Source organism: Pteropus medius, unplaced genomic scaffold (assembly GCF_902729225.1).
Source record: "Pteropus medius unplaced genomic scaffold, Ma_sr-lr_union100, whole genome shotgun sequence".
Lineage (NCBI taxonomy): Eukaryota > Metazoa > Chordata > Mammalia > Chiroptera > Pteropodidae > Pteropus > Pteropus medius.
This window is the reverse complement of record NW_024349799.1, coordinates 4,137,574-4,161,957: the sequence shown is the minus strand read 5'-3', so window position 1 is coordinate 4,161,957 and position 24,384 is coordinate 4,137,574. Positions and strand designations below refer to the sequence as shown.

Genomic DNA, 24,384 nt, shown 5'->3' with positions numbered 1-24,384 from the left:
ACACAACGCATGCAGCATTAGGAAGTAAAATATAAAAACGCAGGACTTTCAGCAAACCCCTTCCCCAACATTGTCCTGGCCGGCCTCCCTGCCTGAAAATATCCCTCCTCCAATGTGGCCTGGACACCATCACACCAGACTAATATTCCTCAATCCCCGTTTTTATTTCACCCCTTCCTCAAGCATGAATGTCCTGATGCCTTTAGGCTCTATCCAACCTTCCCCAGTGCCTTCCTTCCAACAACCCTTTGTTCTTGTATAGCTACACTGCTCCATTTACTGGCACCCCTGAAGATGCTCTGCACTTTCCTCCTTACCTGTTGACACACTTGCCCCATCCTCAGCCCGGCAAGGCAGAGCGGCTAGCAGTGGACTGAAAACGAGGCCTGACCAGGGCCTCTGGCTCTGCCACTCTTCAGACTGTGAACTTCAGGAAGCCACATCTCTAGGCCTCTTTTCTTCTGTCATAAAATTAGACTGAATAATTTTGAAGGTTTTTTTTCCCTAGCTCAAAGTTCAGTAATTCTTCCATCAACCCTGCTTTTAAGCAAACCTCTGCCTCTCAGGTAATTCTTAGGCCCAAGTAACCTAAATCCAATGACATATCACTACATTTTTTCTGCTACCCTTTATGCAGATTTTCTCTCCTTTGGCCCTGGACTGAGATGGGCTTGCATTGCTTTTATGATCCTCTCCACCAACAAAGGAAGCTTTGTCTTTTTTTTTCTTTCCCTAGTATCTTCTGGGTCCCAGTATTTGTGTTTTTACAGCAACAACTTGACTTGAGGCCCTGCTTCAAATGGTTCAAGTATTTTAAAGATGTCTCTGTCTAAGCTTTAACTGGACACAAAAGGCTCTAGGTTCATTTGGGGCCACAGGAACAGGATTCTAAAGGAGAGTAAGGACAAAGGGTTAGTTATAATATTTTCAAAACCCAAACGAGACTGAAATTTCATCACTCAGGAAGGGCTGGAGACTCCCGAATTCCAAGAACCTGGCCAAGAGATGTTAGCAGCGCCTGTTTATCTGCTACTAGGTAACTGTTTTGGTCCCATTCTGGGTATCGAGGATCACAGTGTCTATCCTTCTTCCCAATCATAAGCCCATTTGAGAACCCCATTTAGATGGACATAGGCTTATCAGAATGAATATTAATCCTCAGAAATGCAAACATTTGCATTAAAAACTGGGCATCTCTGGGTACTGACCCTAGACAGCTGTTTTAATAACTGGCTGACTTTGGGCTAGAGTCTTAACCTTTCTGCCTCAGTTCATTAAAAAATGGGAAGTAACAATAGGGTTATCATGAGAATTAAAATAAAAGAATGAATGTGAAGCTCTGAGCATTATGCTTTGCCCTAGTGTTTCACAAATAAGATGAATAACCATATCAAAGGCTAATGGTCACCTAGCTTTGCCTCCTGGATAGGGGGGTTGGATAATGAGAGGACACAGAGAGGACACAGAGAGGACACAGAACCCAGGTTATAATTCTTGCTCTCATCTCCTTGCTTTCAACACGAGTTCCAAAGCACCTGCCTCCAGCACCAATGCTATAAAAATCAGAAGTAACATACAGGCAGCAGTATGATTAGTTATTATAAATAGCCATTAAAAAAGGCTTATGTGTAGGCGAAGATAAAATATAAGAACTGGAGGAGCCTCAGAGACCCTGGATTCCATTCACCCTTGAACTCTTTTTACAAATAAGTAAAGAAAGCCCAAAGAGTAATATCGAGCCAATGGTAGGACTAATTCAGGGAAATCTAGGTAAGTTGCAGACTGAAGGAAATATTGCTCAATTAAATTTTAGAGGGTTGTAAAATATTTACTGGTTGTTGGTTTTTTGTTTGCTAGTTTAATTTTAAGTAAGTTTTTACTAAAGGGTAATAAATCTGACTCCCAGACAGAAAGAGCATTTTTTCACTGATTAAGAGAGCTGGGGAGAGAAATGGTCTGGCTTGGATCAGAGAAAGAAGAGAGGAGCAGGTGAGGCAGGCATGAGTCGTGGAAGGCTTCAGCTAAAACTGTGAAGTAAAGGCCAAGAAGGAGGACCCACAGAAACAGCTTGTGCAGAGCCTGGACGATGTAGCTGCTTCAAGCTAGTCTATTTTGCTGCCCCCTCAGCAATCAGAGTGTTGGCCAAGGCTGTCCTATTCTAGGAAGTTAACTTGAGGGTGGCCAGCGGACAGTGAAAGGGGAAGATCTAAAGGGTGTGGTATTTGTGTGGAGAGAGGAAACCCTAATTGCTAAGATGGCGGTAGGTAAAAATCCTGTCGGAAGTGGAAAACATCTAGGAAGTCTTCCAGGGGTGTCCTGGGTAAGGCAGTTTGGGGAAGAGGAAAGAGAAAAAGAACTTTTATTTCAGCCTCTACCGTGGGCCAGGCACAGTGCTAGAGAGCATTGTTTTTAAATAGCAATTCTTTTTTTAGGCGAGGCAACCCTTGGTTGACCTCACAGATTGCAAGGACCTTGTCAGCTTACAATCCCTTATTTTTGATTTTTTATGCCTACAGCACCTGGTCTTCCTAGGTGGTCTCCTATCCACGTACTAACCAGGCCCACCTCTGCTTAGCTTCCGAGATCAGACAGGATCAGGCTTGTTCAGGGTGGCATGGCCGTAGACTTAAATAGCAATTTTAATGAGATATAATTCACATACCACACAATTCACCCATTTAAAATGTACAATTTGGTGGTTTTAGTATATTCAGAGAGTTGTGCAACCATCACCAGTATTTAATTCCAGGACATTGTCATCACCCCAAAGAGAAACTCCCAAACCCACTGGCTATCTAACACCCCCACCACCATTTCCTCCTAATCCCCACCCTAGGCAACCATTAATCTATTTTGTCTATTCTGGACATTTCATATAAATGGAATTGCACAAAATGTGATCTTCTGTGACTGGCTCTTTTCACTTAGCATGTTTTCAAGGTTCATCTGTGTTGTAGCACGTATCAGTACTTCATTTCTTTTTACTATCAGATAATATTCCATTGTATGGATATACATTTTATCTATTCATCTGTTCATAGACATTCGGGTTGTTCCACCTTTTGGCTACTTTGAACAATGCTGCTAACTTGTATATAAACAGTCGCATACAAGTTTTTGTGTCAGCATACATTTTCCTATGTCCTAGAGCGGAAGTGCTGGGTAATACGGTAACCTATGTTTAACCAGTGGTGAACTGCCAGACCGTTTCCAAAGCAGCTGTACCACTTTACATTCCTATCAGCAGTATGAGGGTTCTCACTTCTCCACATTCTTGCCAACACTTGTCATTATCTGACTTTTTGATTATAGCCATCCTAATAGGTATGAAGTGGTATCTTTATAGATTCTAAATAAAAGTTCCTTTATCAGAGGAATGAGTTGCGAATATTTTCTCCCATTCCGTGTGCTTTTTCACCTTCTTGATGTTGTTTGGAAGCACAAGATGTTTTTATTTTTGATGACGTCCAATTTATCTATTTTTTTCTTTTGTCACTTGTGCTTCTGGTTTCATATCTGAGAAACTATTGTCTAATTCAAGGTCATGAAGATAATTATTTGCTACTCTGGGTGTTAAGTTGATGTGTGGCAATTTTGATGAATTACAAAATAAAGACATATTTGATTTATAAATTACTACATCTTTAGTCCATAAAATATATTCCATAAAATTAATCTTGCCTTTATTTCAGCAAAATCACTAATTTTGTTGTTACAATCTAGATTTTTCACATAACTTATTTTCTGTTGATAGTAACGACCTAAAGCAAGGGTCAGCAAACTATGGCCCACTGGACAAATTCTGCCTGCCATGTGCTATTACAAGTAAAGATCTATTGTCACACAATCACGCTCATTCATTTACTTATTATCTATGGCAGTGGTGTTGAGTAACTGTGAAAGAGATCACAGGCCCCAATAAGCTTAAAATATTTACTATCTGGATCTTTACAGAAAAGCTTTACCAAACATTGATGTAAAGGATTAATAAATAAAAAGCAATTTTATTCAAAATACATCCAATTTAAATACATTTCATCAAAAATGTTAAAGTAAATGTCAAATATTGAAAATACAAAATTATATTCATGGTTTCAAAAGTTTCTTCTAAAAATTAAAAACTATTAAAATTAAAAGAAAATTCAAATTATAATGAACAAATATCAACATTTTAAATTAAAAGTCTAAATAAAATAAAGATTTTAATTTAATTTTTTGGAAACTGTAATTAAATTTTTACATTTTTTATAAAAATAAAAGTGTTCAATTCTAGCATTCAATGTCCATCTAGTGACTAATATGAAGAATCTGTACCATGCTTCACACATCATATTACCTACATATATGCACATTTAGGAGTGATATAAATTGTTTAATATAGCAACATATTCCTTATTCACTATGTGCAACTTTCGCAAATACCACTAATTAGCGTGAACCACAATGGAACAGAAAGAGAAATGAGAACATGGATGCTTACCACTACTGGGAAATAACTTCATTATGCAACAATCTATCGCATTTATGCAGAGAGGAAGGATTTGACAAGTTAATTTGTCTTTTCTCTCACCTAAGTCTCTCTGCCACTCAGACCTAAAGCATTCTGTCTCCAACACAGGCAGCAGCACAACCCAGTCTGTTTCAGACACTGGGCAGCGAAGAAGCTTTGCCCTGGAGCCTGAATTGTCCACCACAACAGTGGAGGTTTAAGGTAAGTCATGCTGGTTCCAGGCTTAGTATAAAAATCAGAGTGCTAGAGGTATCTATGTCTTTATTTTTAATTTTTTAATTTTAATTTTTCAATTACAGTTGACACTCAATATTATTTTATATTTGTTTCAGGCGTACAGCATAGTGGTTGGAAATCCATATAATTTATGAAGTGATCCCCCCACTATACATGGTTATTACAATATTATTGACTATATTCCCTATGCTGTACTTTACATCCCTGTGACTATTTTGTAACTACCAATTTGTACTTCTTGATCCCTTCACCTTTTTCACCCAGCCCCCCAAACCCCTCCTAATCTAATCTGGCAACCATCAGTTTGTTCTGTGTGTCTATGAGTTTTGTTTGTTCATTTATTTTGTTCTTTAGACTCCACATATAAGTGAGATCATATGGTATCTGTCTTCCTCTGTCTGACTTACTTCATTTAGCATAATAAAGGCAGCTATGTTTTTAAAATCAGTGTGTTTTGTGATATGTGCGGAAACTTGAGCAGAGGCTCTCCTGCCTGCATCTAATGGTGGTATTTCCAAGACTGTAAGAAGGAATTGGCATGAAAACCTGGAGTTTAGATAGGATCATCCTGAAAGTAGTAACTAGGAACCAGTGTCTCAGTATGGAATATCTTACTATAATTCAAATCAATAACTATATTGTGGTCCTGAGCCTCAAACTAAATAAGTCTAGTTGGTTGGCTTCTCTTGGCTAAGATTTTGCCATCACATAAAGGTGCAGATGATAAAGCAGATCCTTGAAATATTTTAGAAAACGACATACTAGAGAAATGAATATATCAAATTTGTGGTTTTAATTTGAAATGTTTAATATCATTAGACATGATATTTAAATTTTCTTATCAACATACTCCATGCTTTGCAAAAGTAAACTATATTCTTAAACAGTTTAAAAGTAAAATAATGATTTGAGATTTATAACAAAAAAACAACAGTCCTCAGTCAATTCCAATAGTAATCATTTTCAATTCTTTTAGCTCTTCTAGTAACTACCTCCATATTTCTATGGTATACGGTTCTCTTTTAACTCATCAATTGGAAATGGTACGTAATGAGTTATTATTATGATATATGAGAGTGTTTAACTCTCTTACATCCCATCCAACTTCCAAATAAACTTAGATAACAATTTTTGCTTGGATTCATACTTCACATTTTAGTTACCATGACTATGTAAATATTGTTCAAGGCTGAATACTACTTAGTTTTTCCTGGAATTAATAACTGACTCAGTTTTAAAACAGACTTTTCTATTTTTGAACAGATTCAGATTTATAGAACTATTGCAAAGGTAGAACAGAGAGATCCCGCATACCCCATACCCAGTTTCCCTTACCATTAACATCTTACATTAGTGGGGTATATTTGTCACAATTAATGAATCAATAATGATACATTATTAGTAATTAAAGTCAATATATTTTATTCAGATTTCTTCAGTTTTCCCCTAATGTCCTTTATCTATTCCAGGATCCTGTCTCCTTAGACTCCTCTTGGTTCTGATAGTTTTCCAGACTCTTCTTGTTTTTATGACTTTGATAGTTTTGAGAATTATTAGTCAGGTATTTTGTAGAATGACCCTCAACTGGTATTTGTCTAATGTTTTTCTCGTGATGAGACTGGGCTAATTTTTTTAGGAGGATCATTCTCATCACTTCATACCAAGAGTACATGTTATCGATATGACTTATCATTAACCCTGATCATCTGGCTTGAGGGAGTGTTTACCGGCTTTCTCCACTATTAAGTTACTCTCCTGCCCCAACACACACTCATTTCTATACTGTGCTCTTTAAAAGGAAGTTGCTGTGCTCAGCCCACACTTAATGAGTGGGGAGTTAGCTCTATATAACATTTGGAATTATTCTATATGGGAGATTTGTCTATTTTCCCATTTATTAAATCATGTATTATATCAGTATGGACTCATGAATAAATATTTTTTATACTTTGGGTAATAAGCCAATGCAAATTGTTGTTGTCGTAATTGCCAAATTGTTCCAGCTTTGGTCATGGGGAGTTCTGTCAGTTGGCTCCCTTTGACATTATCCCCATAATCGTGGTGGTTGTTTTTTATTTGTTTTTTATTGTTCTTTTTTTGGGGGGAGGGCAGTTTCTTTTTTTAAGCACTTATTTTCTGGCACTACAAAATGCTCTAGGCTCATTTTGTATATTTCCTGCCCCAGTCCTAGAATCAGCTATTTCTCCAAGGAGTCCTGGTTCCTTTTATTGGAAAATGGTATTAGAAACCAAGATCAAGGTGCTGAAAGTGCTTATTACTACTGGTGTGTCTTTTCTTTAGGCAGGCCTTCTCAGCTGACAGAGCAAGGAGATATAAATGTGTATACTAATCAGTGTACACATGCATACCTAGGAGATATTGTGGGTTCAGTTCCAGACCACTACAATAAAGCAAGTATTGTCAAAGTGAGTCGTAATCTTTTGGCTGGTGGAAGGTCTTGCCTCCAATTTGTAAAAAACACATCTGTGAAGCACAATAAAACAAGGTATGCCTGAATATACGTATCTATAAATATTTCTATATGTAGCAATCTGTATCTATACATATAAACATGAGTTCATACTGTCCCCAACTCTATTCCATTACCACATGAATCATCCTTGCTTCTTCTTCTAATATCTTCTTTTTTCTTGGTTTACTTTTTTTTTTTTTTTAAGTGGAATATATTTTCCAGCAATTTCCTGAGAAATAGTAAATGGAAAATACATCACTGAAAATTTTGGCTTCACTCATGATTGAGAGTTTGGCTGGGCATAGAAATATCAAGGAATTGCTCCGTTGTTATTGTTTTAGCTCTGAGTGTTGTTATTGAGAAATCTAATGATATTCTGACTCATGGGAGAGTTTGTATGTGATCTATTTTTTTTTTCTTTAAAAGCTTTTAGAATATATTCATTATCTATGGTATTCTAAAATTTCACAATGATGTCATTTTGTTTGAGTTTTCCTTTTGTTCACGGTGCTGTTTGATGGTATCTGTTAGTTTGAACACTCATATCTTTTAGTTCTGGGAGATATTTTATACTATCTCTTTGATAATATTCTCCCTACCATTCTGCATTTTTTGGAACACTCATTTTCTTATTTTTTTCTCTCCTTATTGTCATCTATTCATTTTTTTGGTTCTAATTTCTGATAAGTCTCCTTGATTTCACCTTTCAACTTTTCTTTTTAGTTTGTTATTTTCACTATCATATTTTGAATTTTCAAGAGTGCTTCTTTCTTATGCTGATTGTTTTATATACATACCACATAAACATGCCAAATCTCCTTTTGTTCCTATTTATTTGCTCCAGTCTCTTTCTTGTTAAACATTTTCCTTAAACATCTGGCATGTTTCCTTTTTCACAACTATGAATGGTCCTTGACTGGCCATTCATAGTATAAGTCACTAAAAAGATGACTGAAAGCACCATATGTATGAGTAGGACTTCACTATAAGGAGATCAGGCTACAATTCATTTACTTCTGGTCAAATTGAATTTTTTCAGAGAGTCTATCTCTTGTGTTAGTCTCACCCACCATGGAACCTGTTTCTGAGCTTTTCATGGGTTTTGAGAAGGAATTCAGCTTGTTGTGTAGGGCACCCAGGTTTGCCTTTCTGTGACTACGCCAATCTGGCAAGTCATCTATCTACTTTCTATTTCCACTTTCTACTTTTCTGTATGGTTTATGGCCTCAGATGTCTTCTAGTTCTATCAGAGATAGAGTTTGTATTTCTGATTTCTGTTCTTGTATTTTTCAAGATGAGAATGGGACAGAAATGTTTATACTCTGCCTCCTTAAAACCGGAAGTCTACTAGAATTATACTTTTATTTGAAAAGGTATGATGGATATTTGTGATTTTAATCTGAAAAGTGGGAAGAATTTGGTTAATTTCCTAAACAGAATTTTACAAATGTTGGGTTGATAAGCAGTGTTACATTAGGAAATTTTTCTTTATATTAGATTTGCATGATGGCCGTGAGTGCTATATATGAGTATCGTTCTCAATAAACTCATACCACTAGGGCTGTGGGTGTAAATGAAGTTACACCAATTAATGTACTTGTGCCCTAATACAACAAACTATAAAACTTTCCATTGTATAAACTATGACTAAACATCTACTATCTGCAGCATAGTAGCTACATAGTAATGCCTACAATGGATGCCTGTGATTCCAATTGCGAATGAAGTGCCAATGGAAATGATCCAGTTCTTCTTTTCCATTTCAATAGTACTTCCTGGGCATGCTCAGTTGCCTATGTTTGGCACACTGGAAACTGAACTGCAAGAGATGGACGATTATAATAATCAATGAAAACCAAAGCATCAAAATGACTGTATCAAATATCATACGTTGAATATCTAAGCATCAATGTATATTTACTGAACGACTTCTTTGTGACTGTGTTTCAGGCTGAAAAAAAATCTTTTTATTTTTCATGACACCTTTCCTCACGAAGGTTTCAATTTACTTAGAAGAATCACAACAATGAGCAACAATGATCAAATAAGACAGAAGATAGAAGTCTGGCAATGTCTATCTTCCTGACGCTTTATAGTGTGTGGTGCTGATGAAACTTAGGGTTTCCAGAGTCATCTCTAGCTTCTTGGGTGTTGAGAAGCAACTGCAGTACTGGCAGCCAGATAGCACAATTCAGTGATGAAGCAATTGTGGTGGCTATTACAGCTTCCTGATCCTGGCTCTATGATCCCTGAAAGGCATCTTAGGCTGTATACTGAAGATTTTTTAATCTCAATAGTTCAGATTCTGGCCTACTGACTTCCACTTTCCTGACTGTAGAAGAGGAAGCAATGCTCTTAATAGGTTGGTTCTGCAATGTTTTGGGAGCCACACCTGGAGGTATGCCTTGAACCCACTCCTGCATTTCTTCCAACAATTTGCAGGTACCTAATCTCCTGGATTTAACCCCTTTCTGCCTAAAACACCTAGAGTGTTTCTGTTTCCTACACTTACTCTGACTAATGTAGGAATAATGTCAGAAATTTGAAGTGTTTGAGATAATCGGATATATTAAATATGTAATTACTTAAAATGTTCATGTTTCTTTAACTTTGTCCCCCTGATGTCCAGCTTAGGGCCTGGCATAGTGAGAGTACTTGATAAATGCTGCGAATAAAAATGAATACACAGGTAGATGAATGGATGGAATAAAAGGGCATTAATTTAGATGCCCAGCATAATATAACCAATAAATGGAAGTGTCAGGATTCAAATTCAGATCTGCTTAACTCCAAAATCTGTACTTTTCCAAGAACAGGCTGCTGCTCAGCACACTAAACAAATTAGCAAATGGAACTTGAGATGTTCTTCCAACTAGTTGGTTGTTTAAAAATTACACAAGATAAGTCCCAAGCAACAGAGAAAAGCATTACATCAATCGAGAGGTTTTTATCATCCTATCAGCTTTCCCACAAGGGAGACATTCTTCAGAAATATACAAAAGCAAAAGAGCTACATCACATTTCCCCCAGTTATATATTTGGGTAGCACTAGAGGCTGTGTCCTCTGTGATTAGGGACACTTTTGTTTCTCTACATGATACCTGGAGGGAATTTCTCAACTCTTTCAGCATTAGCCATATCTTCCCTGTCAAAACCAACCAACAACAAAAAAACCTTAACTTAAGCAAGAACTTCAACATTCTTTTCCACTAAGCTATCTATCCATAATATCAAGTTAGTCACAAGACAGACTAAAGTTTCACTTCTAGAGTAAAGTGAACCAACATTTGAACCTTAAGTGTTGAAAATCCAAGGGCATAGGTAAGTGTTTAGACCCTGAGCAAGAACCACCATTAATTATTCAGAACCTCTGTGTGCAGGCCACTGTACTACATGTTATTTCATTTAATCTCCACAACAACCTTTGAAGTACTATTATTATGCCCAGTTTTAAGATGAAGAAACAGAGTCTTAAGCATGTTAAGGAAGTTGTGCAAGATCACACAGCTAGTAAATGACAGAGGGGATTTAAACCCAAACCTATCATGTTCAAAGGTCATCTTTCCATTACACCAGATTTCCAGATGGCAGAACGATAAGATATGTAGAGTAGTCCCTCTGGTGACACATGGTCGCCAATATGTAACATAAACAAGTAAACCTTGGTTATTCTGTAAGCCACTAAGATTTGGGGGGTTGTTTATTATTACAGTCTTACCTTAAAAAAGCTGGTTGGTATGGGTCTTTAACTACTTACTGTTTATAGTGGTATAAACTTTGGAAATTGCTTTAATAACTTGGTACAGTGCAAACTGTGCTTAGTAAGAGCCTCTATTACTTTATACCATCTCCAAACAAGTATTTACTTTAATTTAAAATAAAGCCTCAAAAATTATTGAAACTCTGCAAGGAAGGCTGTGAATATGTTGGGGCATGGCTTTGCATTCAAATAGTTGAATACAAATTGCTGCATAAACTTCTAGAAAAACATATTTTCTTAAGGGCAATTAGAGAAATGTAAGAGTACATTATCAGATGGGAAATGTAATTAGAGCCCCAATATTTATATGCAAACTTGCAAACTAAAAACTTATAAGAAATTTTCTAGAACTGATTTGATAAAATATTGCTAACAGAAATGCCTATAATTTTCTTAAAAACCTGTATTTAGTTGAGGCTAGGAAAATATATCTTAAGGTAATAAGCGGTTACTGCATCTATAAAGATAGAAGATCTGAATAATCCCTTAGACTGTTTTTGTGTTAGGAAGCCCCTAATGGGGCTCTTTAGTTGCACAAATTTAAACCAATACCCATTTACTCATCTTGGAAAATTTTTTTAAAAAGCTTTTTTCCGAACGCAGATATTTTAGAGTGAGAAGCTGAATATATTACTTGGGTATATAAATTACTGTTTTTGACAAAGACATGCTATACTAGTGCAAAATTATTATGGAGAATTATGAATGTATAGATAGAAATATTTCTTATCTCTAAGTGGATGTAGATCTGTGTTGTGGGAAAGTGTATGTTCTTGTTTAAGCTGTGGCTTGCACTGTTTCAGAAACATAGATCCAGAAGATCACGTAAAGGATTGTCAGACTTGTTTTTCATCACTTACTAGAGGAGCTGGAACTGCAAAAGGAAAAATATATTAGCCCATGTTTGGCTGGCAAGATTCAACCTCGACTATGTACTACATGTGGTGTTAATTGTGAGCAATCCAGATTTTGGAAAATATATTGATGTTGGCAGAGGAAGAGGTTATATTCCTGCAGAAAAGACAGGAAATTCTTATAAAGGCAAACATTCTCATTCTCATTCTCAATCATCTTATACAGAGATAGATTAAGCCAAGGGAAAGAATTTTTTCTCCCCTGGACTCTGGATTCTACAGAGTAGAAATTAACTAAGAAGGAATTCCAGCCAGACAAGGAAGGGTCCCATGGTCATGGGTCTACACTGTAGACTACACGGGTCCCCACATTTAGTAGCCCTCTAGGGCCAGCATGGTAGTACCAGCACCAGCCTGAAAACTGAGGGGATCCCAGAACTGTAGAACATAATCTGCAAATTTTGGAAAGTTCATCTGCAAATTCCACAGTGAGTAAACACTAATAGATACTTACTGAGAACAAAACCTATTATGGACACTTTGCATAAAACATCACTTCAATGCAAGAATGGTTATAGACACCTACACTCCTGCACTGAGCATTATGAGCCAACTAGACTACAAAAAAATAAAATAAAATAAAGCAACCAACTGGAACAGAGCAACAACTCCCGTTCTAGGCTAAGCGGACCAACAGGGGAGTTTGTTTCCACCAGCTCTTGGAGCCTTATTACTAAACTGTAGTAATGGTTGATGAAGCATATGGAGGGAACATTTCACTTGAAAAAGTATATTATGTTTACAACTATTAACAATGTAAGATTTACCCGCAACAAAAATATCTATAAGAGAAACTATGATAAAACTGAATTTTTGAATTAGGTTTAAGCAAAAGTTACAAAAGCAGGTTATTTTCCTCTCAGTCAGAGACTGGCAAACTTTTTCTGAACAGGGCCAGATGGTAAATATTTTAGGCTTGTGGATTGTGTAGTCTATGTTGCAATTACTCAACTCTGCAAGCAAATTTAGAAAAGTAGTTCTGAGAGTTTTCAGCTAATCTGGGGTACCTTCCAAAACAATAAAGAGCAAAAAATAATCATTCTTAAAATTTTAAATAAAAAAATGTTTATTGAAACTCTTTCTAACACACTTGGCAGCAGTATTAATATATAATACCACTAATACTACTAATACTAATAGCTAACAGTTATATAGGACTCATACTATAAGATTAAATTGGCAAAAAAGGTAGCTTTTTTAATCAAATAAAGCATATCTGCCATATTTTTAATATAATTCCTTAAAGAGCCATTTTCTCACTCCAATTAGGAAATGTACAATATAAAGTTGAGTTTTAAGTTTTAAGAGAAAGGACTAAGTAAGAAGAGGGAGAGAGGGAGTAATAATTAGGAAGAAGACATGGTAAAAATATCTCTTTGCAATAGATCATTTTAAGAGCTGTTTTCTGGCAAAATCATATCCTATTATCATCTATAATGGAACAATAAAGATGAGAAGAATTAGCCAAAAACAAAACAAGAAGAATCAAAGAATGAGGGAGGCCAGTCCTACAATAAGATTTTCAAGAATGTATTATTAGATGACTTATTTGGGCTTAAAAACTGACCATCCTTATTATACTGTGAAATGAAAAAACAATCCTTGCACCCATCGTGTCTATCCTCTGACAGCAACATGATGAAATTTCCATAGAAACAACATTCTGCTCATCTAACATCTCACCTTTTTCAAAGAACAGTCAGTAAATTGTCAATATTTGTTTTAACAGAGAATTTACTGGTAATACAGGGAGTTACAGCAGAAATATGTCCTCAGCATAGTTTACTAAGGAAGATGAGACAAACAAATGAGTAGATATATACTATTTCTTCGTTTTTCAGAGAATATTTATAACTAAAACAAGTGAAACCATGGAATAGAGAATTATGTGAGTGAACTGTTCCTAGAGATAACTCCTGCACACAGTAGAATCAAATATTCCTAATCTTTGTGCTTCTTAACCTAGTAAAAATAAGTTATCCCCAAGGAAGACAATAGGCCTTGACACACAAATATTAAAAACAATTGCCAAATTAGGGAAACCATATTTCAGTGCAAATTATTCTATAACACCTCCACCCACAGTATTGCCTTTAGAGGAATGGTACTAGAGAGTGTTTTTGCTGCTTGTGGAGATATTTTTTCCTCATTTTTTAAAACTTTTATTGAGTTATAACTTACATACTACACAATTCACTCACTGTAAGTGTATACAATTCAATGGTTTTTAGTATATTTAGAGTTTTGTATAATTGTCATCATAGGTATAGGGTTTTAAGTGGTCAGCAAATCACTGAAAAACTGGGTCTTCTGATTTCAACACTAACAGTAATCAACTCTTTGAGTATCTTTCTTTTTTTTCCCTCGAGTAATTATTTCCAGGGTATAGTGCTGACACTAGAACATCCTTACTGAATTGAATTGACAACATTTAAAAAGTTTCCTTTTGAGGAAGTAACTTCTCATAAACATCAACAGTGTTGAAAATAAAGCAGCTTCTAGGAATCGAGCTAGTAAAATCCATACTTAATAGATTAGCTAATTGCAGGAACAATCCATAAACCTGCCTGTGTATATATAACTAAGGAGTTTAGAAATATTCTAACCTTTTTAAGATGAAGATGTAATCTCAGGAGGCCAAACTGCAAGAGGTTGTAATTCAGTCAGCAGAAATCTATTCAATTGCCTCGCATGCTGTTCAGAGAAAGTTTGCGTGAAGATTAGCCTACAGAAAAAGAATGGCTAATTTTTACCCAGCTCTATCCAGGAATAGAGACACAAAATCCAGTGGGTATGAATTATGCTGTCACTGAAAAGATATACTCTGTTGTGGGGCAGGAATCATTTATCAGGTCTCACCAAGATCTGAATGAAATATCTCTCAAAACGGTTCACCTCATTTTGTTTTGATTCCTCATTTATTAAGCAATGGCCTGATTTGCTTTCCAGATCTGCCAAAACAGTTATCTTGGTATATGCAATTTGAGTGCCCTCGTTATCCAAAATGAATCTGCCCCACCACCCAACAAAAGAACAAATGGTTTGGTTTACTTGCTTTCTTGTCAAATAAAATATGTTAATCAACTCTGGTACACCAATAATATTAAGATCACAACCTTAACTAGAATAATCACCAAGTCAATGTCATCCTGGGAGACCTTAATAAACAGCCATTCCGACTTCTCCTGCTACGTCCTGACCTCATCATGGACTCCCGAACCTATAATTTGGTTTTGTTCAAACACAATAAAAGAGAGCAACAGAGAAACAAGAATGTCCTATTCACTCTATATTAAAGTCTACCTTGTATTTTTCTGAACTGAACAAAATCAGAAATGACTGCATTAAATCAAAGCAAATTCACAGTTTTATTATTTTTCTGGAATGAAAATGTTTTGAAATTAAATGCATTTGTTTAAATCACTTCAGTTATCATTGACTTAACATTAATCAACAGAAGGTGAATCTGAATAATTCTGTATTTATGGATAAAAGTTAGAACAGAAAGATAACATGCTCAGTAAATAAGACAATGCTGGAAACTAAATAGATTTGTTAAAACGGTATCCTTTTTGATCAGCTACTCATTTAAAATATTATCAGGTTCTTGCCTTTTTAATTAAAAGATCAGTTTTGAAAAATATCATTGAGGATGGTCAAAGGATAGACAATCTGTTTTTCCCTCTAAAATTTTCAGAGGTTCTTTTCCCTCTTGGGATCTACAGACCCCTTTAAGAATCTGATTAAAATTTCAAATCCTCTTTGCAGAAAAAGGGACATGCACATATATACATAATTTCGGAAACCAGCACAGATTGTTCAAGGACTACCAAACATTTGTAAACTATGTTCAATCAACTTCTAGAACTAAGAAATAATACCCTTCTCCTAAACGATCTATTTTTTTTTTTCATCTCAAAGGAACTTTAGATTTAGAACGAATTTGTTTTTCCTTCTTTACTGTGACTTCTGGGATGACCAGTCAAATTTGCAGTTCATCGCTAGGAATTCACCAGGCTATTACTGCAGGCATTTTGTGTACTAACCTTATCCATGACTTATTTTCCCATTCCCCCTCATTTCTTCATCCAGTTTTAATAACGTTTTATGGCAGCTCTACAAACAAACCGCCCCATGTTCTTGGGGAGAGGGATTGTTCCAAATAAATGTATACTATGAAGAAAATCATCCTTAAAGTCAGGGTGCAGATTTGTTTTAGCACACTTATGACTGCAGGGTTTTTTAAGAATTTGAATTCATTACTAATATTTAAATCCCAACATTTCACATAAAAATTCAGATTTTAGATGTCTCTGGAAAGAATGTAAAAAGTTCTTATCTCCTTGGGTGAGCATGGAAGCAGGATCTGCTCTGAGCAAGCAACTGTGGTCTCCAGTAATCACAATTCTCACATATCCATTTTGCTCATTTATATTACCCGAAAGTCTCGATGAGTTAAAAGAAGCGAACTTTAGGATTTTATACACGCACACACTTTGTCTCGTTCTTTGAAAGAGGGTGGGAAAATAACATGCACAATTCGTTCTGTAAACCTTCACTGGACCTCTACTCTGTGCTAAGCCTAATGACAGGCGATTAAAGAGAGAAGCTGAGGTCTCGGTTCCGGTTGGCAGATACCACCAGTGATTGATCAGGGCACGAATCACCTCCACTAGCACAAGAATGAATTGAGCTATACATAGTTAAGTTTTGAACCTAAGGTTGGAAGGACACTTAAAGTTAAATATTTACTGGGTTCCCCTAAATGAGACATTTATCTAATCAACCTACAGCTTGTTCACACAGGAAAGGGAAGACACAGTCAAGCCTTGGATCTTGATTAAGGACAACGCGGTCCCGGACTCTGCGCACTAAGGATGCCCCCGTTTCCGGAGCAACCGCCGGTCCCACCCCCTTTGACCCCGCCCCCGGGATTCTTTCCCGCCAAAGGCCGTTAATGCCGCAGAGCATAGTGGGACAGGTTCTGGACTAGGTTTCACTAAATCCTTTTAAGGTGCTGAGTTGCTTTAAGAGGCTCGTTCCTGAGGAAAGTAACTCTTAAGACTCGACAAGGATTAATAACTCCTTCAAGGAGAACTCTCTATTAGTTTATCAAACGGCGAGTCACTCCACGAGCAAACCACTCCGCAAATCGAAAACGCGGGGAACTTTTTTCCCTTCGCGCGGAGGGTGACGTCGCGCGTGCGTGGTCGTAGTTTCGCTTCACCCGTTACGCTCTTGCGCGTGCGTACTGAGATCAAATAGCAGCTTCCTACCGCTTCTCTTCCTCCCTCCTCCCATATCCGTGCGCCAAGCTGATAAAGGCGCCATTTTGGACGGGCCGCGGGAGACGTGGTGTCGCTGCGGTCTCGCTCTGCTGTGCGCTAGGCTTGGTGGGAAGGCCTGTCCTCGAGTCCGCGCTTTTCATAGCCGCCATGTCGGGAGGTGGTGTGATTCGTGGCCCGGCAGGGAACAACGATTGCCGCATCTACGTGGGTAACTTACCTCCAGACATCCGAACCAAGGACATTGAGGACGTGTTCTACAAATACGGTGCTATCCGCGACATCGATCTCAAAAATCGCCGCGGAGGACCACCCTTCGCCTTCGTTGAGTTCGAGGACCCTCGGTGAGGCGGCCTAGGCCTTGCGGCCTTGTGAAAATAGGTTAGAGTAGTTGGGGATAACTCCAAGGCCTTCATTTGGAGAACTGGGAGGTGGGCTCTTAGGTTGAGAGCCAGACCATATCTCGCAAGAGTCGAGTAAGGAGCTGAGTTGGTGTGGCTTTTCTGGTGGCTGGGGCCCCTGGTTGTTTCCAGAGCTTACTCAGACTCGGAGCGGGAAACTGAGGCGCTGAGAGCTTGTGTACTTAGTGGTCGGGAGCCTGGCGTGCTTCTGGGTGGGGGAGGGGCCATTCCTATTATGTAGCGCATGTGGGCTCTTCCATACTGGGTGCGCATGTGCGGGGAGTCACTAGTTCCTGGCTGTGTTAGCTTCTCCAGGTCCTTTTTCTTACCCCTTTTGCTTTCTGTGATCATGCAGAGACGCGGAAGACGCTGTGTATGGTCGCGACGGCTATGATTACGATGGATACCGTCTGCGGGTGGAGTTTCCTCGAAGCGGCCGTGGTACAGGCCGAGGCGGCGGCGGGGGTGGAGGTGGCGGGGCTCCCCGCGGCCGCTATGGCCCCCCATCCAGGCGATCTGAAAACAGAGTGGTTGTCTCTGGTGAGTCTGCTGTTAATGTGGATTGATGAGAAGGGACAGAAATCACTTAAATTTTTTCTTGCATGACCAGTTTGATAGACGCAGGTTTTTATGTTGGATCTTAAATTAGTTTGTGTGAATTCGGTAAACAAGGATTACTGTAATGAAGATTTATCAAATTAGGTTGCAGTACCTACAACATGAAGATCCTTACCTGTCAAATACTTTGGATTCTGGATTGCAGAATCTTAGGTCTTTACCCAGGATCTTAAATGCAATCATTAATTTTAAAGTAGTCTTTGTTGTAACGTAAATTAAGTTTAATAAGAAGTTTAGGATGATTGGAATTGAAAAACACTTTTTCAGGACTGCCTCCAAGTGGAAGCTGGCAGGATTTGAAGGATCACATGCGTGAAGCAGGTGATGTATGTTATGCTGATGTTTACCGAGATGGCACTGGTGTCGTGGAGTTTGTACGGAAAGAAGATATGACCTATGCAGTTCGAAAACTGGATAACACTAAGTTTAGATCTCATGAGGTAGGTTATACACTTATTCTTTTCTTTGGCCAGAATTGGATACAGTGGTCTTAACAGTGGAATTTTAAGGTAAGATTCAGAAAAGAGTGTCCAAGTAAAGTGCCAGATTTCTGGTATTAGCTACATTGTATTCATTCAGCATGCCTGAAGACAGGTAAAAGCTTAGATCTTTCAATCGAAAGTTCTGTCTATTTAATAGGGAGAAACTGCCTACATCCGGGTTAAAGTTGATGGGCCCAGAAGTCCAAGTTATGGAAGATCTCGATCTCGAAGCCGTAGTCGTAGCAGAAGCCGTAGCAGAAGCAACAGCAGGAGTCGCAGTTACTCCCCAAGGAGAAGCAGAGGATCACCACGCTATTCTCCCCGTCATAGCAGATCTCGCTCTCGTACATAAGATGATTGGTGACATTTTTGTAGAACCCATGTTGTATACAGTTTTCCTTTACTCAGTACAATCTTTTCATTTTTTAATTCAAATTGTTTTGTTCAGAATGGGCTAAAGTGTTGAATTGCATTCTTGTGTACTATCCCCTTGCTCCTAACATCTACATTCCCCTCATGTCTGATAAATTGTATTTTAAGTGATGTCATAGACAGGATTGTTTAAATTTAGTTAACTCTCCACGCTCTTCAGACTGTGATATTGTGTAAATGTCTTGTTCTCCTCTGGTTTGTGTGAACTGGGATGTTGGGGATGTTTTTGGTTATCTTACTTGGGGAAGTTCTTATGTTTATCTTGCTTTTCATGTGTCTTTCTGTAGACATATCTGAAGAGATGGATTAAGAATGCTTTGGATTAAGGATTGTGGAGCACATTTCAATCATTTTAGGATTGTCAAAAGGAGGATTGAGGAGGATCAGATCAATAATGGAGGCAATGGTATGACTCCAAGTGCTATTGTCACAGATGAAATTGGCAGTATTGACCTTATACTAAGAGGAAAGGGTTAAAAAAAATGAATATATGCATCTACCTTAAAACATTTGCAAACATCTTACGCAGTTAGCTACAATTGCTTTGCTCATTAAACCTTGGCAATTGTGGCAAAATTACATTGCCCATTTTGTAACAATTTATTTTGCTCCCTTCCCCCCTTTTTTGTTTTAATAGGGACTAATGTGGGAAGAACTGGCTAATTTGTCACAGTGCTTAGTTACAACTGTTAATGTGTGACCTGCTGTTGGTGTACATGTGGGTACAGGGTGTCTTTAATTCCAATCAGATAGAGTATAATATCAATACTGCTAAATCTGCATGTCCTCTGTGTGACTGATATAGCGTTGCTATTTCATTTTTTTAAAGACAAAATGAAAGCAAATTATAGAATTCCAACATACTGGTGTAGATAATCTAGTTGGGAATACTTTTAAGTCTCACCTTCCCCTTTAAACTAATATTCATAATTGACCGATATGTTTAAAACTTTAATTTACAAGTTAAATTGCAGATGGGAGCATTAGATTTAGTTTAGACTTAGGTGTGGGTAGCAATCCCAGTATACTTTTCAACTACATAACTTTTTGCGACCACAAAACCTGTAATACGCTGTACAGTAACAAGTGTTGGCATTATCAGTTGAACTGTAAATATAAAATGCTTCTTCCAATTAGTCTCTATGATGATTAAGTTTCTAAAATTTATCTGAACACCATTCAGAAACTTGTTTTGGGGAATTTGATAGTTATTGATGTACATCTGTTAAACTGATGACAGACATAACTCATCATTCCCCAGAAACCTTTTTTGATTACAGTATCTAACATTTTGCCTCCTCTTTTTTGGTTTTGCTGGTTATAAAGGTTTGGATTGGAGAGGGCTCACTGGATCCCAATCCTTGGAGCTGGATCATTGGATTCAAATCATAATGTGGATAGGATAGGGAGGATGAATTACAAGGATTCATGGAGCGGGATCAGATTACCAGGAACATAGGAGTGGATTCCTGCCCCAACCAAACCGCATTCGTGTGGATTTTTTTTTTTTTTTTTTTTATTCAACTTAATTGGCTATTCCAAAGATTTTTTTTTTCCTATTTTTGACGATTGGAGCCCTTAAGATGCACGATGGAATTGTGTTTTGCATTTTTTGGTAAAAGGAGCAAAGCGAGGACCTGGAGATAAACGCTGGAGCAATCTCCTTGGAAGGATTCAGCACGAGTAGATGGTAAACATTTAAAGGGGAAAGGGGGGGTTTGTTTAAAATAGTAAATCAGTTAAGTCATTTCTAAATTTAAAGAAAACAAAATTGGAGTTGAAGAATAAGTAGGTTTCCAATTGGCTGTTGCCGTTTTTCTTTGAAAAAATAAACATTTTTTAAAAAACTATGCATGGTTGTCCTTTTTCCTCTTCTAAGCTTTTAATTGGGTGACTGTCAGTTAATACTTTGAATTGATAAGATTCTGACTTTGTATTTTTGTGTTAGTAAATTAAAGGTTCTTGAAAAGTAATCTCTAAAGGTGTTTATTAACCAATTTAATTGTTAATTGTAAAAATATTCAGGGGAAGATAAGGTGAGAAAGGCAATCCTGTATATGATATGGTAAATGAGGGCTGATACAGTCTTTGAAAGATAAGCTTCCCATACTTTGATAAAAATTTATAGATGCTGTTTTTGGTGATCATCTAGACAACAGGCTTTTTTATGCAAAATCAAGTGATGACTCAGTTAATTTGGAGATAGCCTTTGAGATTCTCAGTGGAACTCATCTCAAAGGTGGGTAAATATCAAATGTTTAAATTGAGCCCAGATTAGAACTCAACACAAATTTTATTTTCTTTTTGAAATGTAACTAGCATACTAGAAGATTTAGCTGCTGCTTTGAGTGAATCATTGCTAATAAAGAGCTTGAGCATTCTTTAGAATTTTGGCTTGTAAACCCTTTTCAACCAACTGTATCTAAAACATACCAAACCAGTGATTACATCTTATAGTCTGCTAGCTTTTGTATCTTTATTTGATATAGTCCCTTGGTTTTAAATTTTCTATTTGCTTGAATTGGAGGGACTTTTTACCTAAAATCCCTAATTGATTTCTTGATAGTGAGGCAGAACCATCAATCCACTTTTTCTGCACCCAAAACAAATACCTAAAACATTTCTCCAGGGTGCCACAATTTGGAAGCTGAATTTAAGTCAAGCTATTCAAGTGACATTACAAACCTAAGAGAAACTAAAAATAGTTTGGTAGTGGAGGAAATGGGCCCCAATAATTACATAAGGTCACCCAATCAATATATTTAAATGAATCTTGTGGGATTGTCAGGAGGAAAAAAAGATATTCAAAACTAGTCTTCCACATTAAGTAAAGCAATTGGTTTAGATTCATTAAGGAAAGTTCAAAAGATGTTCAAGATTTACTAGTTAAGGCTAAAGTTCTGTTTTCCTGTTCAAGTACTAACTGGGCCGGACTCTACTTAGCTTCCAAGATAAAATTGAGTGTTTTCAGGATGGTATGCCTGTAGGCAAGTACAGTTTTATGTGTAGAATATTTTTTTAAATCTATTTTTAAATGACTAATTTTGGGAAGGTAAATGTGAAGTAGATTTAAGCAAGCTTGGGTTCATTTGTGTTCATTGAACATTTTGGAAATTGCCTTCAGAAGGCTGAATACGTTTAAGCTAACTTGAAAGATGTACTCTAAAAGTTTTAGTAGTTCCAACCCCAGATTGAAATGAGCTAGGAAACGTTTCTTGTATATCAACTGTTTGAAGATAAGAGGATATAATGCATGTTTGTAAAAGGTAAAGGGGCACAGGTTTTGCAGTTGAAAATCAGACAGCTAAAAGCTGTGAAAAGAGATGCAGACTGTTTCTGTTTTTTTCAGCCTTAGGAGATGGACCTTAAACCTCTACCCGTATTGGCAGCTATTAGAAGAAAGTCACCCTTTTGGAACTTAAAAGCTGGCTTGAATTTTTCCCCCTTTCTCCCTATTTACCCTTAGAATATTGTAGGGAGCCTATAATTAGCTTGTTACTTTCTAACCAAGGAAAAACTTAAGTCCAAGAAGCACTTATTTTCATAACATCAGATTGAATAACCCATCTTGCTGTTCAACCCACATCCTGGAAACAAAAGGTAAGAAACCCATTTTCTGATTCCTAATTGGGAGTTGAATTATGTTTAATAATTTTCTTAAAATACTGTTTGGAATATGAACAAATTTCCCTCAAATTTTTTTCCAAGTTTTATGTATTAATAAACTGCATGTATACATACGTGTTTTAATATGATTCTAGAATTTCAGCTATTTTAGTTTTGTCTTTGAAATACCTTGATCATTAGGGCTGGTGTTTTCAAGTTTCTGTGAAGATGAATTTATATGTGCCTTTTTGCTTTGTATATGAAGTAATGAAATACATAGTGTATATTTACCAGAAAAGGTATTAGAAGGAGAGAAACTATTAGACTGAAGTGCTATTGTACCATAATCCTTTGGTTTAACTTTATTACCAAATGAAGAGTGCAAAGACAGGAAACAATCTCTTATCCAAAAACTCAGAAAACAAAAATTTTTTTACTGAACTAATTGTAAAACCTGACCAGAATTGATGCCTTCATTTTGTACACTGTGACTAAAAACTGTTCCTGCAGAAATATTGATGTGTTTAATTATACAGTTGCCACCGGCTTTGTTTGCTGAGCGTGTTAACATTTCATATAAGGTCTGTATACCATATTTTTTTAAAGTGCGAACAGCTCTTAAATTTCAGATAACATCTGCCTCCAAGAGTTTGGATAAGGGATTGAAAAACTGTGTAATAGACTATCCAGGGCTAAAGCTTCTGTGTAATTTCAGACCTGTGAGTGAAAACAAACCTGTTACTATGAATCCTTTATTAATCGAGACGTAAGTTTTCTATCTTTTTAGGCAGAAGCAGCCACAAAAAAAGTATGACTTTTTATAGTCAGTCTGTTAGTATAGTGGACTCAACATTTGTATCTCACTGAAGGAAATATTTTGCAATCCTGGTATATACGGGGGAATACTGTATTTTTTCAGTACAGGAACGTTGATCATTCCAATTCTCTAGGAAAAGCTGGGATTTGCATGAAGCGGAAAGATAAGGAAACATCTGTTTTATCTCTAGAACAGATAGTAATCCTGGCAAAAACGTTAGACCCAAGAAGTTACAGTATACTTAAATCAGCACTTACTGTGATTTAGAACTAAAGAGATCCTTCTCCCTAACTTTGAAAGATACCTGACAGCCCTGAAGGTGGTTATGATTTTGTTGGGATCAAGGGAAGGATTTTTTTTCTATTAAAAAATCACTTGATGCTTCTGTAGTACACAAAATAAGTTAGTCTTTGTCATATAGCAATTTAGAAACCTCATAATAAACATTTAGGAGGTTATCAGAAGTCATTCATGCCTTTGCATAGGAGGTTATCATTTAGGTAGGTATGTAAAACAGATGAAACAACACTTATTGTTCAGCAGGTCCTGAGTGTTTTGCCTTCATCTCTTAAAAAGTACAAAGGAGTTAACCACTAGATAAAAAGTGTCTTAATTCCAGCTTACAAGTATCTGTCAGCTATTGATAGAACTATCACTATGGTGATAGTGAAAATTGAGCCTCTGTAGGATGCCATACTCATCTTCACCAAATATACTTTGAACAAAACAGCGGATGCCAAATGTCTTTAAGATGATTTTTAAAAAACAATATTCCACTCTATTTGGATAAATGCTAGTGAAAATCAGCCACTAGAGGGAGCTATGATACAAAATCAACCAAGAAATTAT

General features: G+C 36.9%; 1 protein-coding gene, 1 long non-coding RNA gene and 1 pseudogene across 3 annotated transcripts in view; 1 reads left to right on the top strand and 2 right to left on the bottom strand.

Moving 5' to 3' along the window:
• LOC120620799 (uncharacterized) overlaps positions 1-17,058 on the bottom strand; it is a 33,302-nt gene extending 16,244 nt beyond the window's left edge. Inside the window, exon 1 of the long non-coding RNA XR_005657985.1 lies at positions 14,501-17,058. This is a non-coding gene — a long non-coding RNA (uncharacterized LOC120620799). The remainder of the gene's footprint in view (positions 1-14,500) is intronic.
• On the bottom strand, positions 2,508-2,626 carry LOC120621240 (uncharacterized; annotated as a pseudogene).
• Positions 17,059-17,174: 116 nt separating the features above from the next.
• On the top strand, positions 17,175-20,962 carry SRSF1 (serine and arginine rich splicing factor 1). 2 transcript variants are annotated; one of them, XR_005657984.1, is made up of 5 exons: positions 17,175-17,523; positions 17,936-18,120; positions 18,466-18,638; positions 18,838-19,518; positions 20,439-20,962. XR_005657984.1 is itself a non-coding variant. In XM_039885737.1 (4 exons), exons 1-4 carry the CDS (start codon positions 17,330-17,332, stop codon positions 19,030-19,032), a joined length of 747 nt encoding a protein of 248 aa, XP_039741671.1. In that variant the 5' UTR covers positions 17,175-17,329; the 3' UTR covers positions 19,033-20,962. The 2 variants fall into 2 exon arrangements, 1 of the variants encoding a protein (XP_039741671.1); XM_039885737.1 differs by having other exon boundaries at positions 18,838-20,962.
• The last annotated feature ends 3,422 nt before the right edge of the window (positions 20,963-24,384 follow it).

What these genes read in the sequence shown, in the direction of transcription:
- SRSF1 (XM_039885737.1), top strand. Translation starts at nt 17,330, where the DNA reads ATGTCGGGAGGTGGTGTGATTCGTGGCCCGGCAGGGAACAACGATTGC. An exon ending in GTTGAGTTCGAGGACCCTCG is followed by an intron (nt 17,524 to 17,935) that starts GTGAGGCGGCCT and finishes GTGATCATGCAG; the next exon opens with AGACGCGGAAGACGCTGTGT. An exon ending in CTAAGTTTAGATCTCATGAG is followed by an intron (nt 18,639 to 18,837) that starts GTAGGTTATACA and finishes TCTATTTAATAG; the next exon opens with GGAGAAACTGCCTACATCCG.